This window comes from Monomorium pharaonis, chromosome 11 (genome assembly GCF_013373865.1).
Source record: "Monomorium pharaonis isolate MP-MQ-018 chromosome 11, ASM1337386v2, whole genome shotgun sequence".
Classification (NCBI taxonomy): Eukaryota; Metazoa; Arthropoda; class Insecta; order Hymenoptera; family Formicidae; genus Monomorium; species Monomorium pharaonis.
Genome location: NC_050477.1, coordinates 10,243,842 through 10,267,358, shown reverse-complemented (window position 1 = coordinate 10,267,358; position 23,517 = coordinate 10,243,842). Strand labels below are relative to the sequence as shown.

The window sequence follows — 23,517 nt, the reverse complement described above, 5'->3', positions numbered from 1 at the left end:
AATTTTACAATTAGGATTTTATTTTACAAATAGGATTTTTTACGCGCGCATACGGCAAATATATGCACATATACAAAGATAAAAACGTATTTTTTACCCAGTTGGTTTATACTATATAATCTAAAAGTATATTATTGATAATTGATATTTATAGTTTGAAACATTTTATTAATGCAAATTTATTTATTAACACAATGCGTAAATCGTAAAAATTATACTGTGTCCTGAAGAAAAATAATCATTTTTATTACAGATTATAGACAACTTCTTCTCTGCTGTTGGCTAAGCTGTCTTTTACCTTGTTTTAACCCTTGATAATAACCTACATAAAAAATCTGTGCTATTATACCAATATATAGTATTTGAAAAAATAAATGGCAAATAAAAAATATATACATTTGTTAATAGCCTTAGAACCGTTTCTATAGCAAATTGAATTCAAATTATTCTATTTCTTTGATATTAAATCTCAATGTTAATAAATTTCTGGTAATTAAATTCTCTTTTTCTTTTTTTCTCTCTCTAATTAAAATTGAATAAAATAAAATTGTTCTCAACAGTAATCGAAAAATAACAATGAAAAATGTTTACAGTGTATCGCTTCAACAAACATAAATAAAAATATTTATAACTCAAAAACTATTGACATCTATTCTTTAAGAAGCTATTAATTCGAATATGCCTATATTAAATATTGTAACAAGTTTTAAATATTTTATTTAAACATTAAGTAAAAGTATATTAAATATATAAAGTATGAAAAATGATAGACTATTACTTATGTATTCTAAAAATTACCTGTGTGAAACCCACTGAGATACCATGACATCAACATACTAGATAATGCATCTGAATCAGTTTCTGGCAATCTGTAAATAAAAATCGTTTATAGTTTATGACAACAAAATTGTTGCTTACATCACGTCAGTAAACCTAGCAACCCCACCATTAAAAAAAAGTTCGGACATACCACATAATTTTCTGTTAATTATCTGCTAATTTTCTGCCCTAGTTTCGAATTTTTGCTCCTACACATTTACAGAAAATTAAAACCAAAAGTAGAGGTACTAAATTCACGTGACGCTAACACCCCCATTTTTGGTATCAATTTCCTGCAAATAAAAGCAAAAAATTTGGACAAAGAATTAGCATTTAGAGCAAAAAATTAACAGATAATTAGCAGAAAATAATGCGATATGTCCAAACATTTTTTTAGTTGTAGGGGTGCTAGGTTCACTGATTACATCTACACATGATTACATCTATAAATTGTTATTCTTACTTAGCCATTAATGGTGGTAAAGGTGGTGCGGGTGGCATTGCATCTAAATGCGTTGGATTGAAGTTGGATCCAAGCCCAGACATAAAATTATTTTTAAATCTAGGTTCCTCTGTGTCACAATCCATTTTTTCACCATTAATTTGTTTGAAATTCTGCAAATGAGGATTAGAATAGGTGGATGTGTCAGAATTTATGGCTTCTTCATTAACTTTTTGTGCTAACGCATCCTTTTGCTGAGCAATTTGACTTTGCAATCCTTTAGATTCTAAAAGAGAACTCATCTCCACTTTTTCTGTGTTCTGATACCCTGCAAATAATGTAAAAATTGTCTCACATATAAATATTATATATTGTTTTAATTTAACTTACTAATTATTGTGTGTAATTTTAAAATATTGTGTTAAATATTTATATTATAATTTTATATTACAAGTTGTAAAACCTTATAATGTATGTATCATTCTTGATTATGTATGTATCATTAAATTTATACTATAAAATGAAATATTATATTGATTAACACTTAATATATAGTACATCTTATGACAATTTATATTTCTCTTCTTTGAAATAACTTTTTGACTATAATTAGATATAATCATGTTTTTTAAATATATAATTATATACAAAAACATAATTATGCTTTCTAAAGATATCAAAGTATATATAAAAATTACTTGATAATTTTATATACTTGTAAAAATAATAAAATTTAACAAACAATTATGTTTGTTCATTAATTTTTATTATTTTTACAAGTATGTTTAGTATAAATCCAAAAAAACAAAGTGTACATTTAGTGTTAATATTTAACTAAGTATTGTTTAACCCATCAAGTCCAAAAAGGTTGTTTTTTGTTTTTCTTATAATTCAAGTCTTAATCAATTTTATCTTTAAATCAGAAAAGCAACATAGAAATTTAATATTGTAAATATAATACATTACAAAAATAAAATAATATTGTAAAATAATTACCAACAAATTTCACTGTACACATTCCAGAGTTTGAATGAATTTTTGATATAATTGCTTCATATATCTCTCCATCTACGGAATATACAGCGCGACATGGAGCACCAATAGCCCATTTCTGTAATACAGCAGAAAGCAATTTAATTTTAATATTTTTTTCTTTTGTAAACAATTATTTTTGTCTACAATATACCTTAAAATTTTTTCTTGCGTGATTTGAATATTTTGAGTTTTGTGACTTTTGTTTTGCCTGCTGGTTCTGAGTATCCATAGCAATACGTTTTGCTACTTCCTCCTTGGCCAAGTTTACAGCTTTGTCGTATGCTTGTATCAGCGCAGTGTCATCCCAGACATCTTCGTTTTCATTTTTCTACAAGTTGTTAATATTTATGTTAATTGAATATTCAGTATTTTCTTATATCTAATTTCTTATTATATCTTAGACTTTGTTCTTATAATAGATTAAAATAGAATAGTGCAAACACTAGTTGCTGTTTGTGTACAAGAATATATTATTTAAGTAAAATTTATTAATAGTATATGTTTAAGTCCTAAAATTTTGTACTATTTTTAATCGACTAAATAATAACTAATACAATTGGCTACATGTTACAATCAAATATATATATCATCTGAGAGACAACTAATAATGACAATAATAAACCAACCTAAGCATGATTTATAATTCAATTGCATCATTCGTTATTCATTGTACTAAAGATAATCTATAACTTTAAATTCAAACATGTACTATTAGTTCCACTTAAATAATATAATTTGTGTGTGTGTGTGTGTATGTGTGTAAAAATTTTATTACAGCCAGTGTTGACTTCAATATTCCATATATACTTCTGATTTAATTCTTCTGAGACTAATTCTTGTCAATTTATTTAATACTTTGCTTCTAAGATTCTAAATAATTATCAAAAATTGCTTCTAGAATTTATGAAATTAAAATTTCTAAATCAGTAAACTTAGTCCTCTATAAAATCAGGGAATATATCCTTGTGTCGCCTTTCGATTGTATTTTGGTATTTTATTAATAGTATTTAAAATTAAATAAATATTCAGAATATATTCAAAGTAAAAAAAGAAAATTAAAACAATGCAAAAATAAAAAATATTAATTATAAAGAGGTTATGTTCGGAAAAATAATCAAGTCTCCACATCTCTATCACATCTCATTTCACGCAAAAAAAGAACTTTGTACGTACACTTCCATTTCCTCTTATAAACAATACGTTGTTATCATCAGCCATTCTGTTAAAAAATCCAAAATAATTTCTATCGTAACAATTAAAATTCAATTTTTTACTTTACTCTCTTAGCGTACTCTCCCAACTCTAGTGTGTACATAGAGAGCGGTCATCGCGTCATTTTAAGGTGTTTTCATCCATCAGCGCCTCTATGTGCACAAAATGTGCACGTTAAACTATGTAGTCAAATATCTATGAATCCCGCAGGTAATGTGCACGACTTTTTGGGTCTCTTCTATGCTACACGTTTATTTGGTTCTATTTCATGCTATACCCGTAAATTTTACAATTTTATGCATTCATATTTTAAATCTGTTTTATGCAAATATGCATAATCGTGTTCTATAAATGTGCAATACCACATATCATGATATAAATTCAAATAATTGATTTGATAAAAATTCACTCACCGATTGCTGTCGCTGCTGATGCTACTGCTACTGCTATATTCCTTTTCGCTCCATGGATGCCGCTTTCTGCTGACATCATCCTGCTATTTCGAATCGAATCGCACATTAATAACGATCGCCCGATACTTTATTCGGCACTCCCAATACGGCACTCGCGTATCGTTTGCTAGCACGACGGCACTCTCAACACAGCACCATACCTGCACAATACGAATTCTGAACGCGCAAGCACGCAGAGACACGCACGGACACGCACGGAGTCGACAGAGAGTCTGACCGGCGCTGGAGTGGCATACGTGACTGAAGCGCGGAGCAACGGAGCAACATGGCGGCAGCGGCGCAGGCGCGGCGAGTCAACAAGTCGGTCGCCTAGCAACGCCGAGTGGCGCCGACTAGCGCCGAGTACCGCCGAGTCTGCCTGCCAGCAGTCACGTACGCCACTCCAGCGCCGGTCAGACGTTCTATTGACTCCGTGCGTGTCTTGCGTGTTCAGAATTCGTATTGTGCGGGTACGGTGTTATGTTTAGAGTGCTGTCGCGCTAACAGATGACACGCGAGCCATGTGAGATCGTATGTAACAGAGGTCATATTCATTTGTAAAGCGCGGCATCGTGCGTTTGCCTTCGGTTTCGAGTGAAGTGTTCGCGTGCGCGTTCGAGCAAAGTGTTTGCTCTATACGTTTGGTAGAATATCGCGAGTGCCAATTAAGTGAAGTGCTACTAGTCGTGCTACTAGTCGTGCGAGCATACGAAATAGAAAATTATCGAAACAAATTTGTCTTCGTTGTATCTCGGTGTGTAATTTTCATTCAGTTTTCTCACCGCTTTCCTCGAAGTTACGTGACGTCACGCTACTTTCATGTCGTGTTGATTTTTGTTCCGAGCAAAGTTTTCGTGTGCGCGTATTCGCTCGAAGAGGATACGCAATCCATTCGGTAGAATGTCGATCGTGCCGATAATGAAACTTTACTAGTCGTCGCGCAATCATACAGAGATACAAAACCGGAAAAGAAATGTAGCAGCAGCAGGAGCAGCGACAGCAATCGGCAAGTGAATTTTTATCAAATCAATTATGCACATTTGCATAAAACAGATTTAAATATGAATGCATTAAATTTATTGTTACGTCTGTTATTAAAACACCTGTCTATTGAACACAACATATAATGTTTATTAATTTGAACTAATTAATTTATAAAGTTGCAACATTTCGTCAGGTATCCTAGTCTGAATAGTCTTTTATACTCGCTTCGCAAAACGACGCTTTTCATTGCCAGATTCTTTCGTTTCATGCAAAAACGCATCAATTTATTACATTATTTCTATATTAAGATTTAAGAAGAAAACCATAAATTAAATATTTATCAAAATTCTTGTACACATAAAAATTCTCTTAAATTTTGAATCAATAAAAATCTTTTCGCATGTTTTCTTTCAAGTTAAAAGTATCTATTTTTTAAATTTAAACTAAATCGGACGATGAAGAGTTTTGAAAGCTTCTCCGAATAATCTAATTAAGTTAAAAAAGAATCCTAGATTAGTCGATATTTTAATACGAATAATTAATGCCATTTAAAATTAACTTTCAATTTAACTTAAACTAATATATAACGCAACTCGAGTACCGAGTTAGAACATAATTGATTTTAAAGAATTTGTATTTTTTTAGAATATATAACCAAGAGGAATAGACAAAAGTTCAAAGCTTAGAAAAACAAAATTTTTTTTTTAGATTATAGCTATCTATATTGTCATGTGTTGATAACGGGCAAAACGAGTAAAACTATAATTATTACACCCTATAAACACACTCGACACGTACACGTGTCAAGTAATAAAAATCGATAGTAACTCGAGATATAAATATAAATTTTTCTATGCAAAACAAGAATAATAGATAAGACATTCTAAAAATAATAACAATTAATACAACTTAACGACAATATTCAAGAGATATAGTTCGAGAGACTATATTGAGTATATTGATATGTGCATGTACTGAAATGTGTTGAAAATATTTAAGACTCAAATATCAAATCTATGCCCTTGTTACTGCCGCAGCTAGGAAAATCAATCGGTACAAGTGGCAAGTTTCGCTGAAGACCCACTCTCATTAAGAATTGCATCCCAGGCCCGAGTAAAGGAGGATATACAGCAGTACTTCTTGCTTCCCACAGCCAATATCCTGATAAGTACAGTCACGCTATAGTAAATTCACCTCTATTTCAACATGTAAAATGTTTTTACCTAAATTGTCGGTAAAGAAACGAAGAATGATATATCCTTTATTTGGTACAACAAACGTATCTTTTCGCACCGGATTCATAAGATTTCTACGTATCTTCCCATTGAGATTCAAGGATATGACGTCATTTTTGGTAAGAGGCTGCTTAAAACTTTCTCGGCCAACAACACTGGCATTGTAACCGTGTAAATGAAACGTGTAAGATTCATTACCTCCAAAGCCTAGGAATGATAGTTTGTCCACTGACTAATTCTTAGCACTTTTAACTTTATAAACATAACAAGTTTTTATATTTATAGGGTGTATTATTATGACTATCTCTGGGATTGAGTTTATTAGAGATGTGCGAATCAAGATTTTTTACCTGAATTAAATCTCATTTTTATGTTTAAATTTGAATCAACAAATTTTTCGAGTCGTTGAAACATAACTTTTAATTAGCAACATAGTTATTATTAGGTTGAATATTAATATACATATTTAATATATATAATATATATATATATATACCCATATAATATAGATAATAAAAAATTATGTCTATAACAATAATGATTATATAAAGTCACTTTAAATATTATTTTATTAGATTATCAAATTATCAATATATGTAATTCATATTCGAGATAGCTTCGGACTTGAATCATATAAAAATTAAAATCCAAATTGACTTAATACTTATAATTATAATATAAATCAAGTATTAGTCAATTTAATAATAATTCGCACATCTCTACAGTTTAATAACATAATTTCATTTCTTTACCTTGGTTTATTAATATAATTTCGATTATTTTTTGCGATGGAACTTGGAGCAATTGCAGACATTCGCAAAATAACGGTGTGTCGGTGCATTCGCTAGAGCGTTTGTCGAGAGAGCAAATCGTTTCCTCCAAAACATTTTCTGGTTGCGATAGTATCGGAGATGGTGGATATTTAAAAGACATGTCATTAATCTGTGGTATCCTTATCGTGTCTTTCTTTAAGCCTGAAATTTTCCTTGATATATGTATAAAAATGACAAAAATTATATTGTTGTAAGAAATAAATATCATGTTTCATTATGTGCGTGAGAAAGCTAATATACATTACAATTATATTTCTTATTTTCTGATTTCGTTTCTTTTTGCACTTAACGATTTAAAGCAGTGTATTATTAAACAAGCAACTTTCATCTTTGTTAAATGCAAAAACATTTTCCAAATGATAAATAATATATAAATAAATATTCTTACTCAGGTAAGCTGGATAATATATTGATGTATAAAAGTTGTAAGAATTGTCTGTCATCTCATCCGTAAAAAATGAAAAAGTATTTGTGTCAAAGGGTACATAGATCGTTTCATCCGCTTCTTCTTTCAATTGTGATACTTTTCTGCTCTTCATATCCAAAGAACAAATGACGTTTCTCGATATTCTATGACAATCATGACCACTTTCGGCAATTTTAATTGACTGTTCGTCCAAATGATCAACATTTACAGTTTTTATTGCGTACGAATTGCGTTCAGTCTCTTCGTAAGAAATATATGCCTCCTGACGCAAATTGCGACATTTCTGAAGACCATGAATATCGAGGATGTACTTGCCAATTGCCTGATTAGCCGTTAGAATGCCATCGAGTCTTTCGCCTAAAAATTAATTCAATGATTATTAAATAATTCATAAAGGATTATAAGTATTCTCTGTATCTTATTTTACATATTCATTCTTCAATCGATGTAAAATTAATAGATATTAAAGATGTGCGAAATAAGTACTTGTAAAGTCAAATTAATTCAAATTGAATCTTTAATATATTCAAAATTAAATTGAATGGAATCTGAAAATTTTTACATTGAATCGAATCAACTCTTTCAAATCTTTTAGAAAACAAATAGAAAAGTGGATTTGATTCGAATTCAAACTATTCGCACATCTCTACACTCATAATGTATAATCGACTACAATTAATTCTATTAAGATGAAAGCAAGCATAAAAATTGAAGGAAACATGCAATAAGGAATTAATATCGAAAATAAGTAATAACATTAACGCTATATTTTTATTGAACAAAATGTACAAATTTCAACATATACAAATATATACATATATAAAATATAAAATTTACCCCAAAAATATATTCAAATAATTGCAAAGGGTGTGAAAGATTATTTGTCGAAGAAAAAATTGCTTAATTGTACATACAAATTTCATTACAAATAATCAAGGATGTTCAAATTGTTCTAACAATAACTATAATCACTGAATTTGTAAGATAAATTACTAAATTAACTAATCAATTATTTCAAAATTGCAAATTATTTGATTTAGTTTTATTTTTGATTTTTCGGAATGAATATTCAAATATTAACGACTTATTAGCTCCTCTCTTCTTACTAATATTTTCGCTATAACATTAATTTAAAAAAAAAATTAATCAGTAGGAGCTACGTGTGCATTTATTTTTATTTGCTTCGCACAAATATTTCAAAGATTAATGGAGACATGTTGCATCATTTGCTTTGGGACTTCATATATTTTAAAAACGTTAATACTATTAAATCAATATAATGCATTATTTAATTTACTAGTGTAATTTACTTCTGTGTTTATACATGTATTGATAACTATTTGTCGCAGAAAAAAAATTATATATTGAGACTAATATAAATTTGCAATCACCGCTATTAGATCTTTAATTTAATGGACATTGAAAATCTTAGCGCTAAAAAAAAGTAACTATTTTTACTGAGCTACATCGAGCTAGCGACAATTAGTATTGCATATTTAAGAAGTTGAAATAGTCTTTCTCTTTGTGTGTGTGTGTGTGTGTGTGTATGCGCGTGTAAATTATTGCGGTGATTACAAAAAATTTTATATTTATTCGCATTCATATCTCATTGTCACCAATTTTTTTCTTCAATAATTGAAAAAATTCTTTAAAAAAAGCTTATTCAGCTGATTATCTTAATTATTCGTTTTATATTAACGCTGCATTCGAAATGATGCCAAGCATCAAAAAGGGATAATATCAGAAAGCTAAAATGATTTAAATTAATAAAAAAACGCGATAGTAAAATTGTTTAAATAAAAACGATACATAATATATAATGTTTGACCCTAAAGTGCTACTCATATTTTTCTTATATTAATATCACTTTAGGTAAAAATTGAGACTCTTTTCTAATTGCAAAGTAAAAAAATAATTAAACACTATTTTAATGTAAACAAAATATTATTTCAAACTATCAAAATTTTGAATCATAAAAATTATACTAAACTTGAATTAGCAGCAATTTAGTAAAAATTCACCCACAATAGTACTCCAAAGTTAGTATCGACATCTTTTTATATCGATAATGTTTTTTGCAAAATACGTATGTATGTATAAACACAAGTACGATAAAAAATAACAGTTTTAGCTTAAAAAAAAAAAGATTAATTTAATATCAACACATTCTCGCTTTCACTTAAAAAAAGAAGGGGATAAATTGGTTATTTACAGTCTTGTTCATCGATTCAGTCTTTAGAAACATCCGGTTTACAACGCGGATACAGTGCGATCATTAAAGTTACCAAGCTCGTCAACATTCGCGTCGGCTTTTAATATTGCACACGTATTACCACATTTGATTCCTTTAACTCTCTAAATCCAAAATGCGTAATAATTTAAATAATGTTTCATCTATTAAAAGTAAGTTATTACAAAGAATAAATGGAAGATGCATGGATTTGTTTCGTTGCGGCACTCTACTCGTAACGCACGTGCAACGCTCGGTTGATCGATCGATAGATAAAACTAGGTCTCTTGTATCGAATAATTTTATTCGTTTTACTTGGCGAGTCCACTTTTTTTTTATCCTCCATGTGTCCTACGTTCCGAAATCTACTCGGATAAGCGAGCGAGTTACAGGCTCGTTGAAGCTCGTTACAGTTGGAGCAAACGTAAATCGGAAACGATGACGATGCTCCACGAATACAATGACTTTATCGCAGTTTATCCCCCACGTCTCGGATGTTCGCGTCGTTTCGCGCAGACCTCAGCTTCGAACCAACGGCTCATTAGCGATGCGTTTGCGCGTAGATCCCGATCTCCGCCTCGAAGAGAATCTGGTTGATCCTAAGCTTGGCGACCGATCTTGAGTATGAGTCGGGAATCTCGGCAAGTTGCACGGCAATGCTCTCGCCAAACTTAGCAAACTCTTCCTTCGTTTTCTTTCGTTCCTTTTCGTTCTCCGGCGGGCGAGGCTTGAGTTTCATCTGCCCAGCCTCGTCGAGATCGGCCGGTGAATCATCCTGGCTTGCCAGCAGGGAGCCATTGTACAGTTCCATCGCCTTTAGACTAAACGACGAGGACTCCTCGGCGTCTTCACTCAGCGAGGCGTTGAAGGAACCAGTACCGGAGCCGTTCGTCTCCTCGTTACAATCCGTAAACGTGATACTCTCCGGATCGATGTCGCTCACGATATATTCTTCCTGTAGTTTCGTAGGTTCCTCCTCAACTTTCTGCGAAAAGGGATCAGGAATTTTTTATCGCGCTCTGGCATAGAGTGAGAGCGATAGAAAGGATTTTTGTGCTTTTCTCTTTCTCTCATGATTACTTTGTTTACAACGTACAATCGAATCACAAACGATTCAATCGTATCACGTTCACACGACTCGATTCTAATCTCACGCTCTGGTCTCCAAGAGAGAGAAGCTCTTACGTATTGATTTTCTCTTTCTTTCTCTCCTCTCTCTTTAAAATGTGGGAATCACATCTATTATCGCTATATCAGTAGTCGTTACAGTGTAAAGCATTTATAGAAGACACCGTATCGACTCGTGTGGGAAAGAAACGGTGTTTTTTACACATCGAGTAAATAAATTATGAAAAATGTCTGTCTTAAAATATCTAAAGTATCTCTGTCTTTTTGCAGTTTGCCAATGTATCGGTACTCGTGCATACACGCGACGAGACTAAACGACAACCAAATTGCCAGACGAGTCGAGTATGGACGAAGATCGACTCGGATTTTCGCTGGGAAGCGGAGTATGAGTACGTCGCCACGCATCGCCACGGGCCAATAAAATATTTATCTCGACCAGCGACGCGTCGCGCTACTCGTTAGGGTCATTCGTCATTTGGAAATCGCGATAGCTATATAAAATTAGCCCAGTCAACTCAATGCAACGTTATATTCTATTTGTTTATCCATTTCATTTTGGATTTATTATTTCAATTTATTTTCTAACAAATTCTAAATTTCATGAAATTTCATAAATAGCATGAAAACAAAAGTACATTCAAGTGAATAATTAATAATCAAAAGAAAGATTATAAATATAAATTTATGAAATCAATCAAATTCTTTCCTATTGAAGAGTTTCAAAACAAGCATACGCGTAAGGTGCATGCATAAAAATAAACCTACGATAAAAATGTATAAAAATAATGCATAGTTGTTGCGTACATTTTCGAGCGACTGGGTTTCGTCATTCACTATCTCGCGTAACATAATTTTATGCAGGATCAACTGAGAAGCATAAGAAGAATCTACGGTTTCCTCTATCGTTACTGTTTGGAGATCCCGAGAAAAAGAGAGTTTTATTTAGAATCGCGCGTTTCCGCGTACCTTCTTCCGCTTGCTATATCTACGTGTGCCGAATTGTAGAAACTGCATGGCCTTGAAGGCGAACCACTTGGAGACGTAAACGTCATCGGGGCCGGTTGCGGCGTCGCGACTGTTCTGTATCTTGTGCACCTCCCGCGAGTACTGGCACTTGAGATTCGTGATCTTCTTCTCGACCTCGAGCGTGTTGCAGCGGAGGATCTCGGCGAGCTCCTGGATCGCTCGTTTGCGCTTCGCGCGGTCTCGGTATCCGCGGGCGTTCCAGTCCCAGAGAACACGTCGCTGCTGGTATTCGCGCAGCAGCTCCAGGGTTTTGTCGCGGGTCCACTCCATGCCGCCGCCGGCGCGTGTTGTCGTGATCCCACTGCTGCCCAAACCGTCCCAGAGCCCGTGGTGGCTGTACATGTAAGGAATACCGCGGAACGTGAAGTATCTCTCGACCGGGTCCGGAGGCTAACGAGTAACTTTTTCGTGAAGTCTTCGACCTGAAGAGGATGCCAACACCGCGCGGGCGAGCGGTGTGGCCGAGGCGGTGAGTCCTGCTTGTGATCGCCCGCTGATAAATCACCGGGCCGGAATCAACACGCGACGTAAGCCGCAGCCGCGAAACGAGCACGCGTTTTAATGATTTTTGCACGGGGCTCGCTCGCGCGCTTCGCCACCTTCCTTTCTTTATTTCTCTTTGTGGGAACCCCGGCTGGAGCAACACGAAGACGACCGAGTCTGCGCGAACGTTCGCCTGCCTACCTATCTGTCTGCCTGCCTGCCATGCCGTGCCATGCCGCGTCCACCTCGTTCACATCCACATCGTTATCCGAGCCTGTTAATGTTGTTACGAGAGGGAGAGAAGGTTTTCCCTCTCTCGCTGTCTCACTGTCGTCGATGTCACTGTCGATCCTTGCCGATGCTACCGACGTCGTCGCGCCGCTCTCTTTCCTCTCTTTTTTTCTCCCTTTCTTCCTTCGACGCTCCGTTAAGTCTCAACGTGGGACGCGCTACGAGTCAAACGCGTTAAGATCAAATCATAGGACGTTCGATTATCACGAATATTCACATTTCGTTCCATCGTACGAATATAGAATATAAACAGGGTGTGTACTCGAATTTTGTAAAAGAATTCCCTGGGAATTTCGGAATTTTCAACAAATTTTATTCAAACTTCCAGGTAAGATTAGAAAATGTTTTTAATGTAATTTTGAAATTAATTTACCTAAAATTTATTTAATTCTTTTATTGTCATTAATTTTTTTAATAAAAATGGATGTGTATGTCACATTTATTGCTAATCAATTGTCGACATTTCACGTATCATCAACAATTATTAAAACAATAAAAGATGGAAAAGATAGAATTTAAAAGTAAAATTTCAAAGATCAAAAAAAAATTCCCTGAAAATTTTAAATTCTCCTAATTTTTTCTAGTGGTACACACTCTGAAAAAAAGCTGAATGGGGTTCGCTACCTTATGCCTTACGATCCATTTTTTCAAATATCCATTGTCCGCGCCATCAAATAAGTCTTTCTCATTGTCTCCATCCATCTCTTTGTCATTGGCCATGAATGTAAAATTAAATCTACGAGATTTCAATGAAGGCCTTGTAATCGCGACTTTAAGATCCGCTTCTTTGTACATGCAAACAATCTTCTCTCTTCTCTTTTCTCTCTTTCTGCGATTCCGCCATTCGATACGCGGGGTATCATCTCTTGAAGCAGCGGAGCAGTCGCGTTGGAGTATATGTGGCAGATCGATCGAAATCAGCAACAAAACGGAGGACAAAGATATGCGTGCGCTCAGTCATTTCAAGCAGGCCCGTTTCTCCTCTCACATCCATAACTTCTCATGCACGAAATGTTTCTTCGCCTCGCCTCAGGAAGCATCAGAGTATTTTGTATCACGTTCGTAAAATCATGTACATAAAATCATTACATGTTTTTTGTTGTACTTGAGAAGATTTGAGTATGTGTACACGCGTTGATTTTCAAATGCGAGTGATTTCAGGTCGCGTGTATTATTTTATCCTTTTTAATAGGTTTACAGTAGTCAATTTTTAATTATCTCACCAAGAGAACAGTTTTAGTGAAGTATCTCAAAACGACGTAGATACTGCAAACATTTTTGACAATTTCTAGCAAGCAGCTTGAGCATTAATATAATCAGCTGAATTTTTAGAGTTTCAAAAACTGTATTGTAAATGAATATAGTATTTTTATGTACGTATGTTTTTACTGTTTTGTTTTATTTGAAGTCCTTTGATAATCCTTTGAGATTGTTCATTCCAACACTCATCTAGCACGTGCAATATACACAATATACGTGCATCGATGGATTCTCCCTTTTCTTGATAATCGATTAAAATACTTTCACAAATTAAATAAATCAAACTTTCGTCGTTTATATTCTTTTCCATTTCTCTTGTACCTCAAAAATATGTAACATGTGCACGTAAACTCGTGCGTGTACAAATATATCGTTTGCGTATTTACATATGTTTATCTATTCAACAATTACGTTTATCTATTCAACATTACTATATTTAAAGTTGTAAAAAAAATTAATTTTAAAACTAAAGCTTTATGGGTTGCATTAAACAAGTTTGAAGCTCGCGTGCACGACTAATTTCGATTGCAGTATCAATAAAGCAAGAGGCCGTGGAGAGACGTCATGGAATTAAAACGTACCTGGGAATAAAACGACATGCGTGCCCGTCATCGATTGTACAGGGTTGCCGTCAGCAGCAAGTATTTCAAGCGAGTGTCCATGGGCGGACAATAAAATGGGACAATCATGAGCATTTGCATTGACGAGGCGTAGCAAATAGCGCGATCCATGTCTCACTCGCACGACCACGTCCCGCACCTGTAAAAATCAAGTCAAGTATTACTCCAAATTTTTTTTCTGTACATTTAATTCTAATGAAGCAATCCTTAATCCTAATCCTAAGTCATTATCATCAAGTTTATATACTCTGCGCCGCAGTTATCTTCGTCCAAACAACATTCCAGAGTATTCGACCCTCAATTTGAGACCCACTTCTTGAACAATATCGCACATGAAAATCCTATCCTATACTAAGTAACGTTTACAAGAGCAAATGGTCCAGTGTCCTAGAAATTCAAACTGCATTTTTAATATATAAAATATATTATTAATAAAAAGTCACCAATAGCAGAAAACATCACCCCTTTATTTCTTGAAAATTAAATATTGGATTATTAATACTGATAAAAATATGACCTGCTTAGATAATTAAAAAAATAAAAATTTATAATTCGTATATTAATGACTTTTTCTATATAAAATCTATTAAATATAATCCATTAAATACAAATCTAATCTAAACTTTATACATAGTCACGATACATGTTATGTCTTGCAAAACAGCATAAGGTTTTTATATAATCAATGAAAAAAAATATTTTAGATTGAAGTGAAAGGTTTCTAGGAATTCCCATATACATTAACTTGTATTTTTTTTGTACAAATGACTCATGTTAAGAGAAAAAAGAAATATAATTCCTATACCAGTTTTTGAGTCCAATTTCTTAGTTAATTTGAAAACATTAATTATTATAAAATATGAAATAGTATTATAAGAACCACTATATCATCTGATGCTTTCTAGTTATTTATATTTTCAACATTTTATTTTTTGCTTTTTTTATTAAAAAATATTAACCAAAAATAAAGTGCTATGCCAATATTGGCAACTTTTCTCTATATAATTGTATTTGATTTTATTTGAATGCTTAAGAAATTATTCTACTTATTGATATAACATTTCGTTAAAAGTAAAATTTTAATTTCAATTTAAAAAAGCAATTTTTAATTCAAAGAAAATATACAATAAAATCACATAAGAAATATTACTTGAGCACTAAGATGTATTGTGCTGTAATTTTTTTTTTCAAATTTAATTGTTATGCATATCATGTTTTATTCAAATCATTTAAATTTACTCTACAGAATTTTCATATCCGATATTGTTGAAGAATTCCTGGAGTCACAAGGAAACTGTAGTAAAAATTTTTCTTACAATTTTAAAACAAATTGAAACAATTTGGAAATTCTACAAAATATCTATAATTCATTTCATATATATGAATTTTGAAATATTGCAAAATTTCTAAAACTTCTCACATCACTTGCATTTCTAAGAAATATTTTAAACTTCTTCAAATTTTATCATATTTCATCAGAAATTACATTTCGGAATTCATATATATACACAAAGAATTCAAGAAAAATTGTAGACTCAATATTTCTGAAGTGTTTAAAAAAAAAAACAATTTTCTAAAGTTTCAAAATTATGCAGAAAAATTCTGAAAAAAACTGAATAATATTTTCATTAGGGAGGGGAGAGTAGTTTCTTGCGAAGCAGGAAGGGGGGAGGGCAGCACCCGGGACTCGGGATAGGCCGATGAGAGGAAATAAGTGCTAAATAATACCTGGCCGTTTACAAGAAGCTCGCCTGGCGTAGGTGGCGAGAGGCTCGCGTGCCGCGTCAGCGGAGTCGACGACCTTGACGACAAAACAAGCGTCCTCTCCTCCGGACCGTGATCCTCGTCCCGTGGTCCTCGAACTGTCAACGACCCGTACACCCCGTCGCCCTGCTGCGAGACTAATGATTCCCCCCCCCCCCCCGGACTTATATTTCTCTCGGTTGGTTCTCGTACGCCGTACCTCCTACTCCGTCGTCCTCCCTCGATCCTCGCCGATCGAAACGGATCGGAGATTCGAGAAATGACGAGCCGCTGCTCTCATCCTTGCACAACGGAGATCGGCTCGGCCATCGTTCTCCAATTGGCAGCCGACGACGCCGCGCGACGCGTACACCATGATCACCGTGGCGACGACGTAGTGCCATTCCGGGTCTGCGAGAGTACGATTTATACGCGAGCGAGCGAGCGAATTCTCAATATACACTTGAGACGAGAAAAAGAGTACGCGCACGTACGATTTTTCGTCGAGCTATGGTCAGCAGCGTCGAATTCTCTTGCTCTCTTTCGCGGAACTCGACCGCGAACGGGCGGTTTATTGATCTTGCTTCTCTTGATGCGCGAGCGCGCCGAGGACAGAGAGAGGACGTTCTACGGTGTTCTACGGTTCCGCTTCCGCGTAGACCGGAGTCAAAATCGACCTCTCGCGAGGTCCCGCGCGAGTTTGCGCAGAATTTTTTTTTCTCCTCTGTGTTTGGATTTTGTCACGATAGCACTCTTATTTCGCGCCGAAAGAAAACAGGGAACATCTACGCGGAAAAGCCGTGCTCGAATTTGCGTGGCGCCTTAAAGTTAAAATTGTTAAGAGTTCGTTAAGAGCCGCGGAGAAAGAAAAGAAGAAAAACAGAGGAAAGATAACCATGAAATTGGCGATAATCCGCGCGAATATCCACGTACCTGAATGGGCGTGGTAGAAGTACGTTCCCGCGCTCTCGGGGGTTATCTCGTAACGGAAACCGCCGAATGGTAAGATAGGGCACTGCGTTATCATGGGCACCCCGTCCATGTGATTGGAGTCCTTCTGGCGAATTCCGTGCCAGTGAAGGGCTAACTCGTCGCTTCCTAATTTGTTGTAGACGAGAACCTCTATCGTGTCGCCGAGACAAATCTACCATAAGATTTTCCGCTTTATAAACAATAAATTTATTATCGTTCTATTCATATGAATATAGAATCAGGATTGTGCCGCAAATTTCAAGGTTATTTACGTTATGTTTATGTTTTTTGTTATGTAAACAATTGTTTACATTGCTTAAGCAATGTAAATTATTATGAGTTGGATATAGCAGTACAAAAGAAAATAAAAGATTAATTGTTAATATATAATTGACTTTAGTACTGCTAATAAGTGTATAATATTAAAAATAAAAGAATGTAATTTTCTAATGAAATCAGGCTGCGTTCCGTTTGGCGCTTACATTGCAGCGCTTGTTAGCATCATTTGTCCTTGTTTAATCATGATGAACAACAAGGATGAAATGATGCTCACGACGGTGTGAGCGCCAAATGGAACGCAGCCTGAATCTTCCATATGAAGTATAGAATAATAAAATTTTTTCTGCGTATGTTGAGAAGCGATTTATATCTCGCTAAAAGTAATATCGTGTTTTTTTTCCTCACGTGGAAGGAAGCGTAAACGAACAAGATCATTTATTACTAAAACGAGAGTTATATATCACTCGTAAGAAAAAATTGTACTCACTTGTATAGCCGGTCCCGGACTTCTTCCGTTAATCGTCAGAAAGCTCTTGCCCGCGGTGACGTTCGCGTACCGTGAGACGTCATCGTTGCTCTCAAGTTTGTTGTAAAAATTGCTAATTATATTAAGAACACATTAACGCAACGTCGCTTTTATCGTGTTTAAAAATGCAGCGAATCGAGAGATTTTAATTTCTCAAGAGATTTATACTATAAATATTTTTACAGGATACACTGTGTAGTTTTGAATGTAGAAGGATGATGCAGAGAAAGGAAGAAATTGAAAGAAATGAGAAGAGAAGTAAACATCAAGTGTCCGAGAGTGATGGACTTAACCGGCCGATTTTTTCTTAAGTTAATAAAAGTTGGTAAGGTTTTCGGGTCTGAAAAGTGATTAATAAAAAAAGAAACCTGCAGATAGATCAAGGTAACATACAAAATTCGCCATTTTCAATAGTAAACTTCTCTCGAATTAAGTCTAAACTATGTTAAAATAGGATCAGAAGAAACTAGACATCGTTGAAATCAAATGTCATTTATTGTTTGCTGATTTTTCTCGAAAAGAGGATCGTGAAAAAGAAGAGCACGGATAAAAGTACTGAAAGATCGGAATATCGGCGCGTCATCAAGTTTTCACTTCAAGACGCTATTATCCGCTTTCGCCAGGTTACAGGATTCCGAGTTGGTCACGGTTGATGTACACGTGTTACGCATCACAGATAATATAGTAAAATTACGCACACCACATGATGATTGATTCGGACGATACCGGAAAACCTGTTACACGTCGAACGGCCGATACCAACGACAGCACTCCCACGCGATCGTGAATCTACGGGTCAACCGTTAGAATATCGCGCCGCTATATATTTGTACGCGTTTAGATAATCACCGAAGGAAATAACTATCGAAGTTTTCTCTTTCTTTCGGAACTAGAAACTCTGAAATTGTCTCGCCATTTTCTTCATCTCTTTTTAATACCACGTACTTTTAATATATGTCACATGTTGCTTTTATTTTATTTCATTAAAGCTCATTTACAAACCAATATATAAATTATAACTTTAATCTCGACTTATACAACTTGTTTTCTAATCTAGTATCTTTTTCCAGATTTCAGGGTTGTGTACTTTCTATCTCTTTCTAATCTTAGAAATTGAAAAAGAAAATATAAATTGAGATTATTTTACAATGGTGCATCCTAATAAAATAAAAACAACGGGCGACGAGAAAAGAATCGTTTGCTCAAGAAAATTTTAGGCACTTAGGTTCCGAATTCATACTATGTATTATATAACATAGTATAATCCACAACACATATATAATGTTTATATATATAACATTACATCTATATTAAATTCAGTATTTATTGAGTTAAATCAAGATGAAAGTTAATCTACAATTGGTGCAAATAGGTCTAAGCACCCAAAGTTTTTTTTAAACGTTACAATACTATCAAGTATATCTCCTTTGCAAATAAAACTAAAATTGTTTAAAAAGAGAAAACTTGTAATCCCTTACCTTGTAGTGCCATGCAATTCCGTAACAAAGAAATTATAAGTGCACATTTTTTTGGAGGATGGCTCGTGGGAGCAAGAACGAGCACATTCGTGATAATCGTCATCTATTTTGTTTTAAATAAGAAAATTGTTTAGTCCACAAATAAAACATTGTGTGTGCGTGCTTATATTTGATAATTTTGTAAAAGTATCATTAATCATATTTAATTAATGTGTATCGTTTTACCCTGATAAGCACACTACATAAATATTGCACGAATTATGCAATAATATCAGATACAAATATAATATCATCATGAGAATTTTGTAATGATTGACGCTAAGATAATACGCCGCATCGCAGCAGTTTTATTGAAATAAAATGTCTATAAATATTTGTCAAAAACTAGATAAATCGAAATTTTGGATATAAATTATATATTTAAAAATATCCTTTATTAATTTTATCATGCGTAATATTTCATGTTGCAATATTTTTGCATTACAATTTACGTATAATTTTGTAAGCATGTATATAAATTAATTAAATTTATAAATGTTTCATACATAATATAAGTAAACTACTTTTCTCAATTATTGACCAATTTCTTTCCAAATTTAAATTTACAAATATATCATCAAATTAATATACCGTATCGTGATAATTTTGCTAAAATATTGTAAGTTATTAATATTTTATAAAGGTCAATAACATTCTACATCTATTTTTGTAAATATATCTACATAATTACATATTATAATTTGTATACAAGATTTCGTTATTTAATAAATGTGTTGCCTCCATCGAACGATCACAAAGTTATTTTGATCGCGTTCAACAATTTAACGAAGCAGTGACATGTAAGAACTTTGCATTTCTCTCGAAAGTTTCTCAAAACGGTTTGTTTTTACAGAGCAAAGTTAGGAAATGGATATTTGCCGGCAATAATAAAAGATTCTAGAACTCACCAAAAGTTTCGAAACCCAACACCAAAATCGAGATAAACGTCAAAACTATGCAATAATGAAGGCACGACATGGTGGCCCAGAATATCTGGGTCGACCGTACTCGTACACGTACATAAGTCCGAGCGATCCTGCGCGAATCTAAGCCGACGACCGACTCGGCTTCTCGCTTAGAGTAAATGCATCGCGAGTCGACTTCTTGCTTGGAGGATGCGGAAGTAGGTGAAAGCAAGGCCTAGGTTACGCTATAAAGTGGCACAATTCGGGGAAAAGCCGCTTACCTCTCTCTGCACAGAGTTGCATTCGTTATGTAACGCTCGTATAAACGACTTTTCATTCTGCAATTATCGTTTAAACGTTTTAAAACCGAGAGGTGGAAAGGAAATTGTGTTCTCTTCTTTTTTTACATAAAATCAAGTTGATGAAGTCTTTTTAATAAAATGGTAACATATATTTACATATAATCATATATATTATACTTATGTGCTACATTTAATTATTTTAGCTTAGTCATCTTATGTATATACATACGCGTTCACTTATAATAAATACTGTAAATGTAAAACTTTTGGAAAAAAAATTTTCTATCGTCGTTGTACATATTTTACCTGGCTAAAAGGAGATTGGCTTTATAACACTCTAAGCTGCACAATGGCACTCCAGTTTTTGAACACGAATATTTTTTGGGATTTTTACATTGATTTATTGCGCAAAGGATTTGTTTTGGCGGACTTCTCCTAAAATACAAAATTAACAAAAATATACAAATATCATACAAAAATACAGGTCAGTCAGTAAATAAAAATATAATCTGCAAACAAAATTAATGAATTATTTAAAGATTAAACAATTAAGTTGTACTTTTTCTCAATAAATAACCAAAATATAAATACATTAAAAAACCTGTCCAATCGAATTATCTTTTCAAATGTAGCAAACGAATATTTATGATTATTTAGTATAAAAATTCGATCATGGTTTATTAAAAATGATGAAATATTTATACTTTGCCTATTTATTGAGAAAAAAACAATTTGTTTAATCTTCAAAGAAATCAGTTGATTTCATTCGCAAATTATACCATTTACTAACTGACCCATGTAATATTTTTATTTACTCTTTGGCAGGAAAAAGTGGAAAATTTTCACCAGGTGGTAAAGATATGGAACTTCCTTCAATTGTTAAACGATACGTCACCAATGGTACTTGTCGTTTAGATAATTTACCCTTGCTGACAACTTTGGATGCTTTAGATTCTTGCTTCTTGAGCAGTCTCTCCATTGTTTTTTTCTATGAGAACAATTCACAAAAACTGCCATTACGATTTGTCAATTATAAAACAACATATTGCTTATTATCAGGAAACTTTGTTACATAGTACCTTATCCTTCTCTCTCTTTTCATCAGCAAGTTGTTTTCGTTTCAGAGACTTTAGAGCAGCCTTCTGTATGGCTTCCGCGGTCATAACTTTTTCTTTGTAACCAGTAGGTAATGACATCAATTGTTCAACACCTGGATTTGGCTCTGTATCAGTTTTTCTCTCAAACATTGCTCTCTGTCGTGCTGTCATTAGCTTGGGATCTTTTGGTTTAATTTTCTTCAACTCGTCATCAACCTAAAATAGAACACATGTCTATTTCATTTTTTACTCCTTGTTAAAATTATTATTGAGTATGATCAAATACAAAGGAATAGTAAGTAATAGTTACACAGTAATTTTAATGTTACTTAAACATTTGAGGAAAAAATACCTCTTCCAGTTTACCAGATTCAATTGCGTCAAGCCATCTTTCTTCCTCACTGCTGGTTCCACTATCTTTACCTTTGTTACCTTTTGGAATTTTCTTTTTTGTAGTTGTACCTTTTGGAGAGGATGCACTGCTTATTGTAGCTGTGTTCAAACCACATGTTTTCAGTATCTTTTCACGTTTATCCAGACTAGAAAATAATGTGTTGTTAAGTGCATGTCACATAGAAAATAGATGTATGAAAATATTTTAAAAATTATAATAAGATATAATCATAATATAATAGTTATAAGTGATTCGTGTAATTCATTAATTAAAGCAAAAATATATTTTTGGATAGAATTATATGAATATATTTTAATGTTACATATATCAGCCTTTTTTTCGTCAGTAGATAAGTTTATTCCATCAAAAAGTACTATCCATCAGGATCATAAAATTTAAATTTACAATAGCAGTTACGCCATCTTCTAAATTTTTTTAAGTCAATTCTACTTGAAATATAAGGTGAGTTTCTTAATTCACTGATTGATCATGTTATGCACAATTGCAGCTTTGACAGAGCAGAATTATAGTTCCGACTGATCAATTAATGAGTCAAAAAATTCATCTATAGTTTGTAAAAATGCACAAAAAAATTGTAATATTTGTACCTCCGTTCATCCTCTTTTTTCACTTTTATTCGAAAGCTCTTCTTCCGGTCGGCGTCGGCAGAGATATCCACGAAGGTATCGCTGTCGTCATGCATGAGCTTTTTCTTCTTGTGCTTTTTATGCTTATGTTTCTTATGCTTCTTTTGCGGCGGGACATCGCTTGCATCTGACAAAATTCAATCGACATTAAGAAGTAAATTATGATAGTAAATTATCAAATCGCGTATACGTGTTGGCAAGAGCGTACAAAAATGATGAAAATGATATATCGGATACAGAATTACCTAAATTTATTTCCTCTTCCGTACTTACATCTCTCAGCTTACCCATATTAGATTAAGAAGAATAACCGCACGATTTGTCCGATGAATAACGCGTCCAAGATTGGAACGTAAAATATATGAAGATTTCTTCTCTGGTTTAGGAAGCTTGAACTCTATTGTGTGTTGTAACACAACAATTAAAAATTGTTGCTGTTGGCTGCAGAGATGATCTTAAAGCGATTGCAAATGGTGCGATAATTGACGCTAGCGATAATTTTTTAAGGTTAGGAAATGTGTTGCACTGTAACTGCACTTGATGCGCCGATCGAATAAAAAGTGCACTAAAGCACCCAAAGATTTATTATTAAAACTTTTCTTCTTTTTTAAAAATTGTTCTTAAGTTTTTAAAAATATTTATTTTATCGGTTGTTATA

General features: G+C 33.5%; 4 protein-coding genes across 6 annotated transcripts; all 4 read right to left on the bottom strand.

Annotated features, from left to right (window-relative positions):
• Positions 1-147: 147 nt before the first annotated feature.
• Positions 148-3,633, bottom strand: LOC105830386 (survival motor neuron protein). The gene is made up of 6 exons (XM_012669679.3): positions 3,470-3,633; positions 2,448-2,624; positions 2,258-2,372; positions 1,283-1,589; positions 799-869; positions 148-322 (listed from the first exon to the last, which is right to left on the bottom strand). Exons 1-6 carry the CDS (start codon positions 3,512-3,514, stop codon positions 255-257), a joined length of 783 nt encoding a protein of 260 aa, XP_012525133.1. The 5' UTR covers positions 3,515-3,633; the 3' UTR covers positions 148-254.
• A 1,386-nt stretch (positions 3,634-5,019) lies between these two features.
• On the bottom strand, positions 5,020-20,756 carry LOC105828680 (laccase-12). Its single transcript, XM_028191504.2, is given in 12 exon segments — positions 5,020-6,105; positions 6,168-6,386; positions 6,932-7,153; positions 7,401-7,796; positions 14,439-14,616; positions 16,206-16,378; positions 17,154-17,364; positions 17,959-18,070; positions 19,476-19,578; positions 20,423-20,517; positions 20,519-20,560; positions 20,701-20,756. Coding segments are annotated over 12 exon segments (1,974 nt in total). The 3' UTR covers positions 5,020-5,938.
• LOC105828679 lies at positions 8,192-12,501 on the bottom strand. The gene is made up of 2 exons (XM_012667151.3): positions 11,764-12,501; positions 8,192-10,654 (listed from the first exon to the last, which is right to left on the bottom strand). Exons 1-2 carry the CDS (start codon positions 12,163-12,165, stop codon positions 10,211-10,213), a joined length of 846 nt encoding a protein of 281 aa, XP_012522605.1. The 5' UTR covers positions 12,166-12,501; the 3' UTR covers positions 8,192-10,210.
• LOC105828675 (INO80 complex subunit B) lies at positions 20,411-23,350 on the bottom strand. Of its 3 annotated transcripts, none has more exons than XM_012667140.3 (6): positions 23,105-23,350; positions 22,821-22,986; positions 22,171-22,357; positions 21,801-22,034; positions 21,537-21,709; positions 20,411-21,156 (listed from the first exon to the last, which is right to left on the bottom strand). In XM_012667140.3, exons 1-6 carry the CDS (start codon positions 23,148-23,150, stop codon positions 21,024-21,026), a joined length of 939 nt encoding a protein of 312 aa, XP_012522594.1. In that variant the 5' UTR covers positions 23,151-23,350; the 3' UTR covers positions 20,411-21,023. The 3 variants fall into 3 exon arrangements, with proteins under 3 accessions (XP_012522594.1, XP_012522596.1, XP_012522595.1); XM_012667142.3 differs by having other exon boundaries at positions 23,133-23,349; XM_012667141.3 differs by having other exon boundaries at positions 20,413-21,156; positions 23,147-23,348.
• Positions 23,351-23,517: the final 167 nt, after the last annotated feature.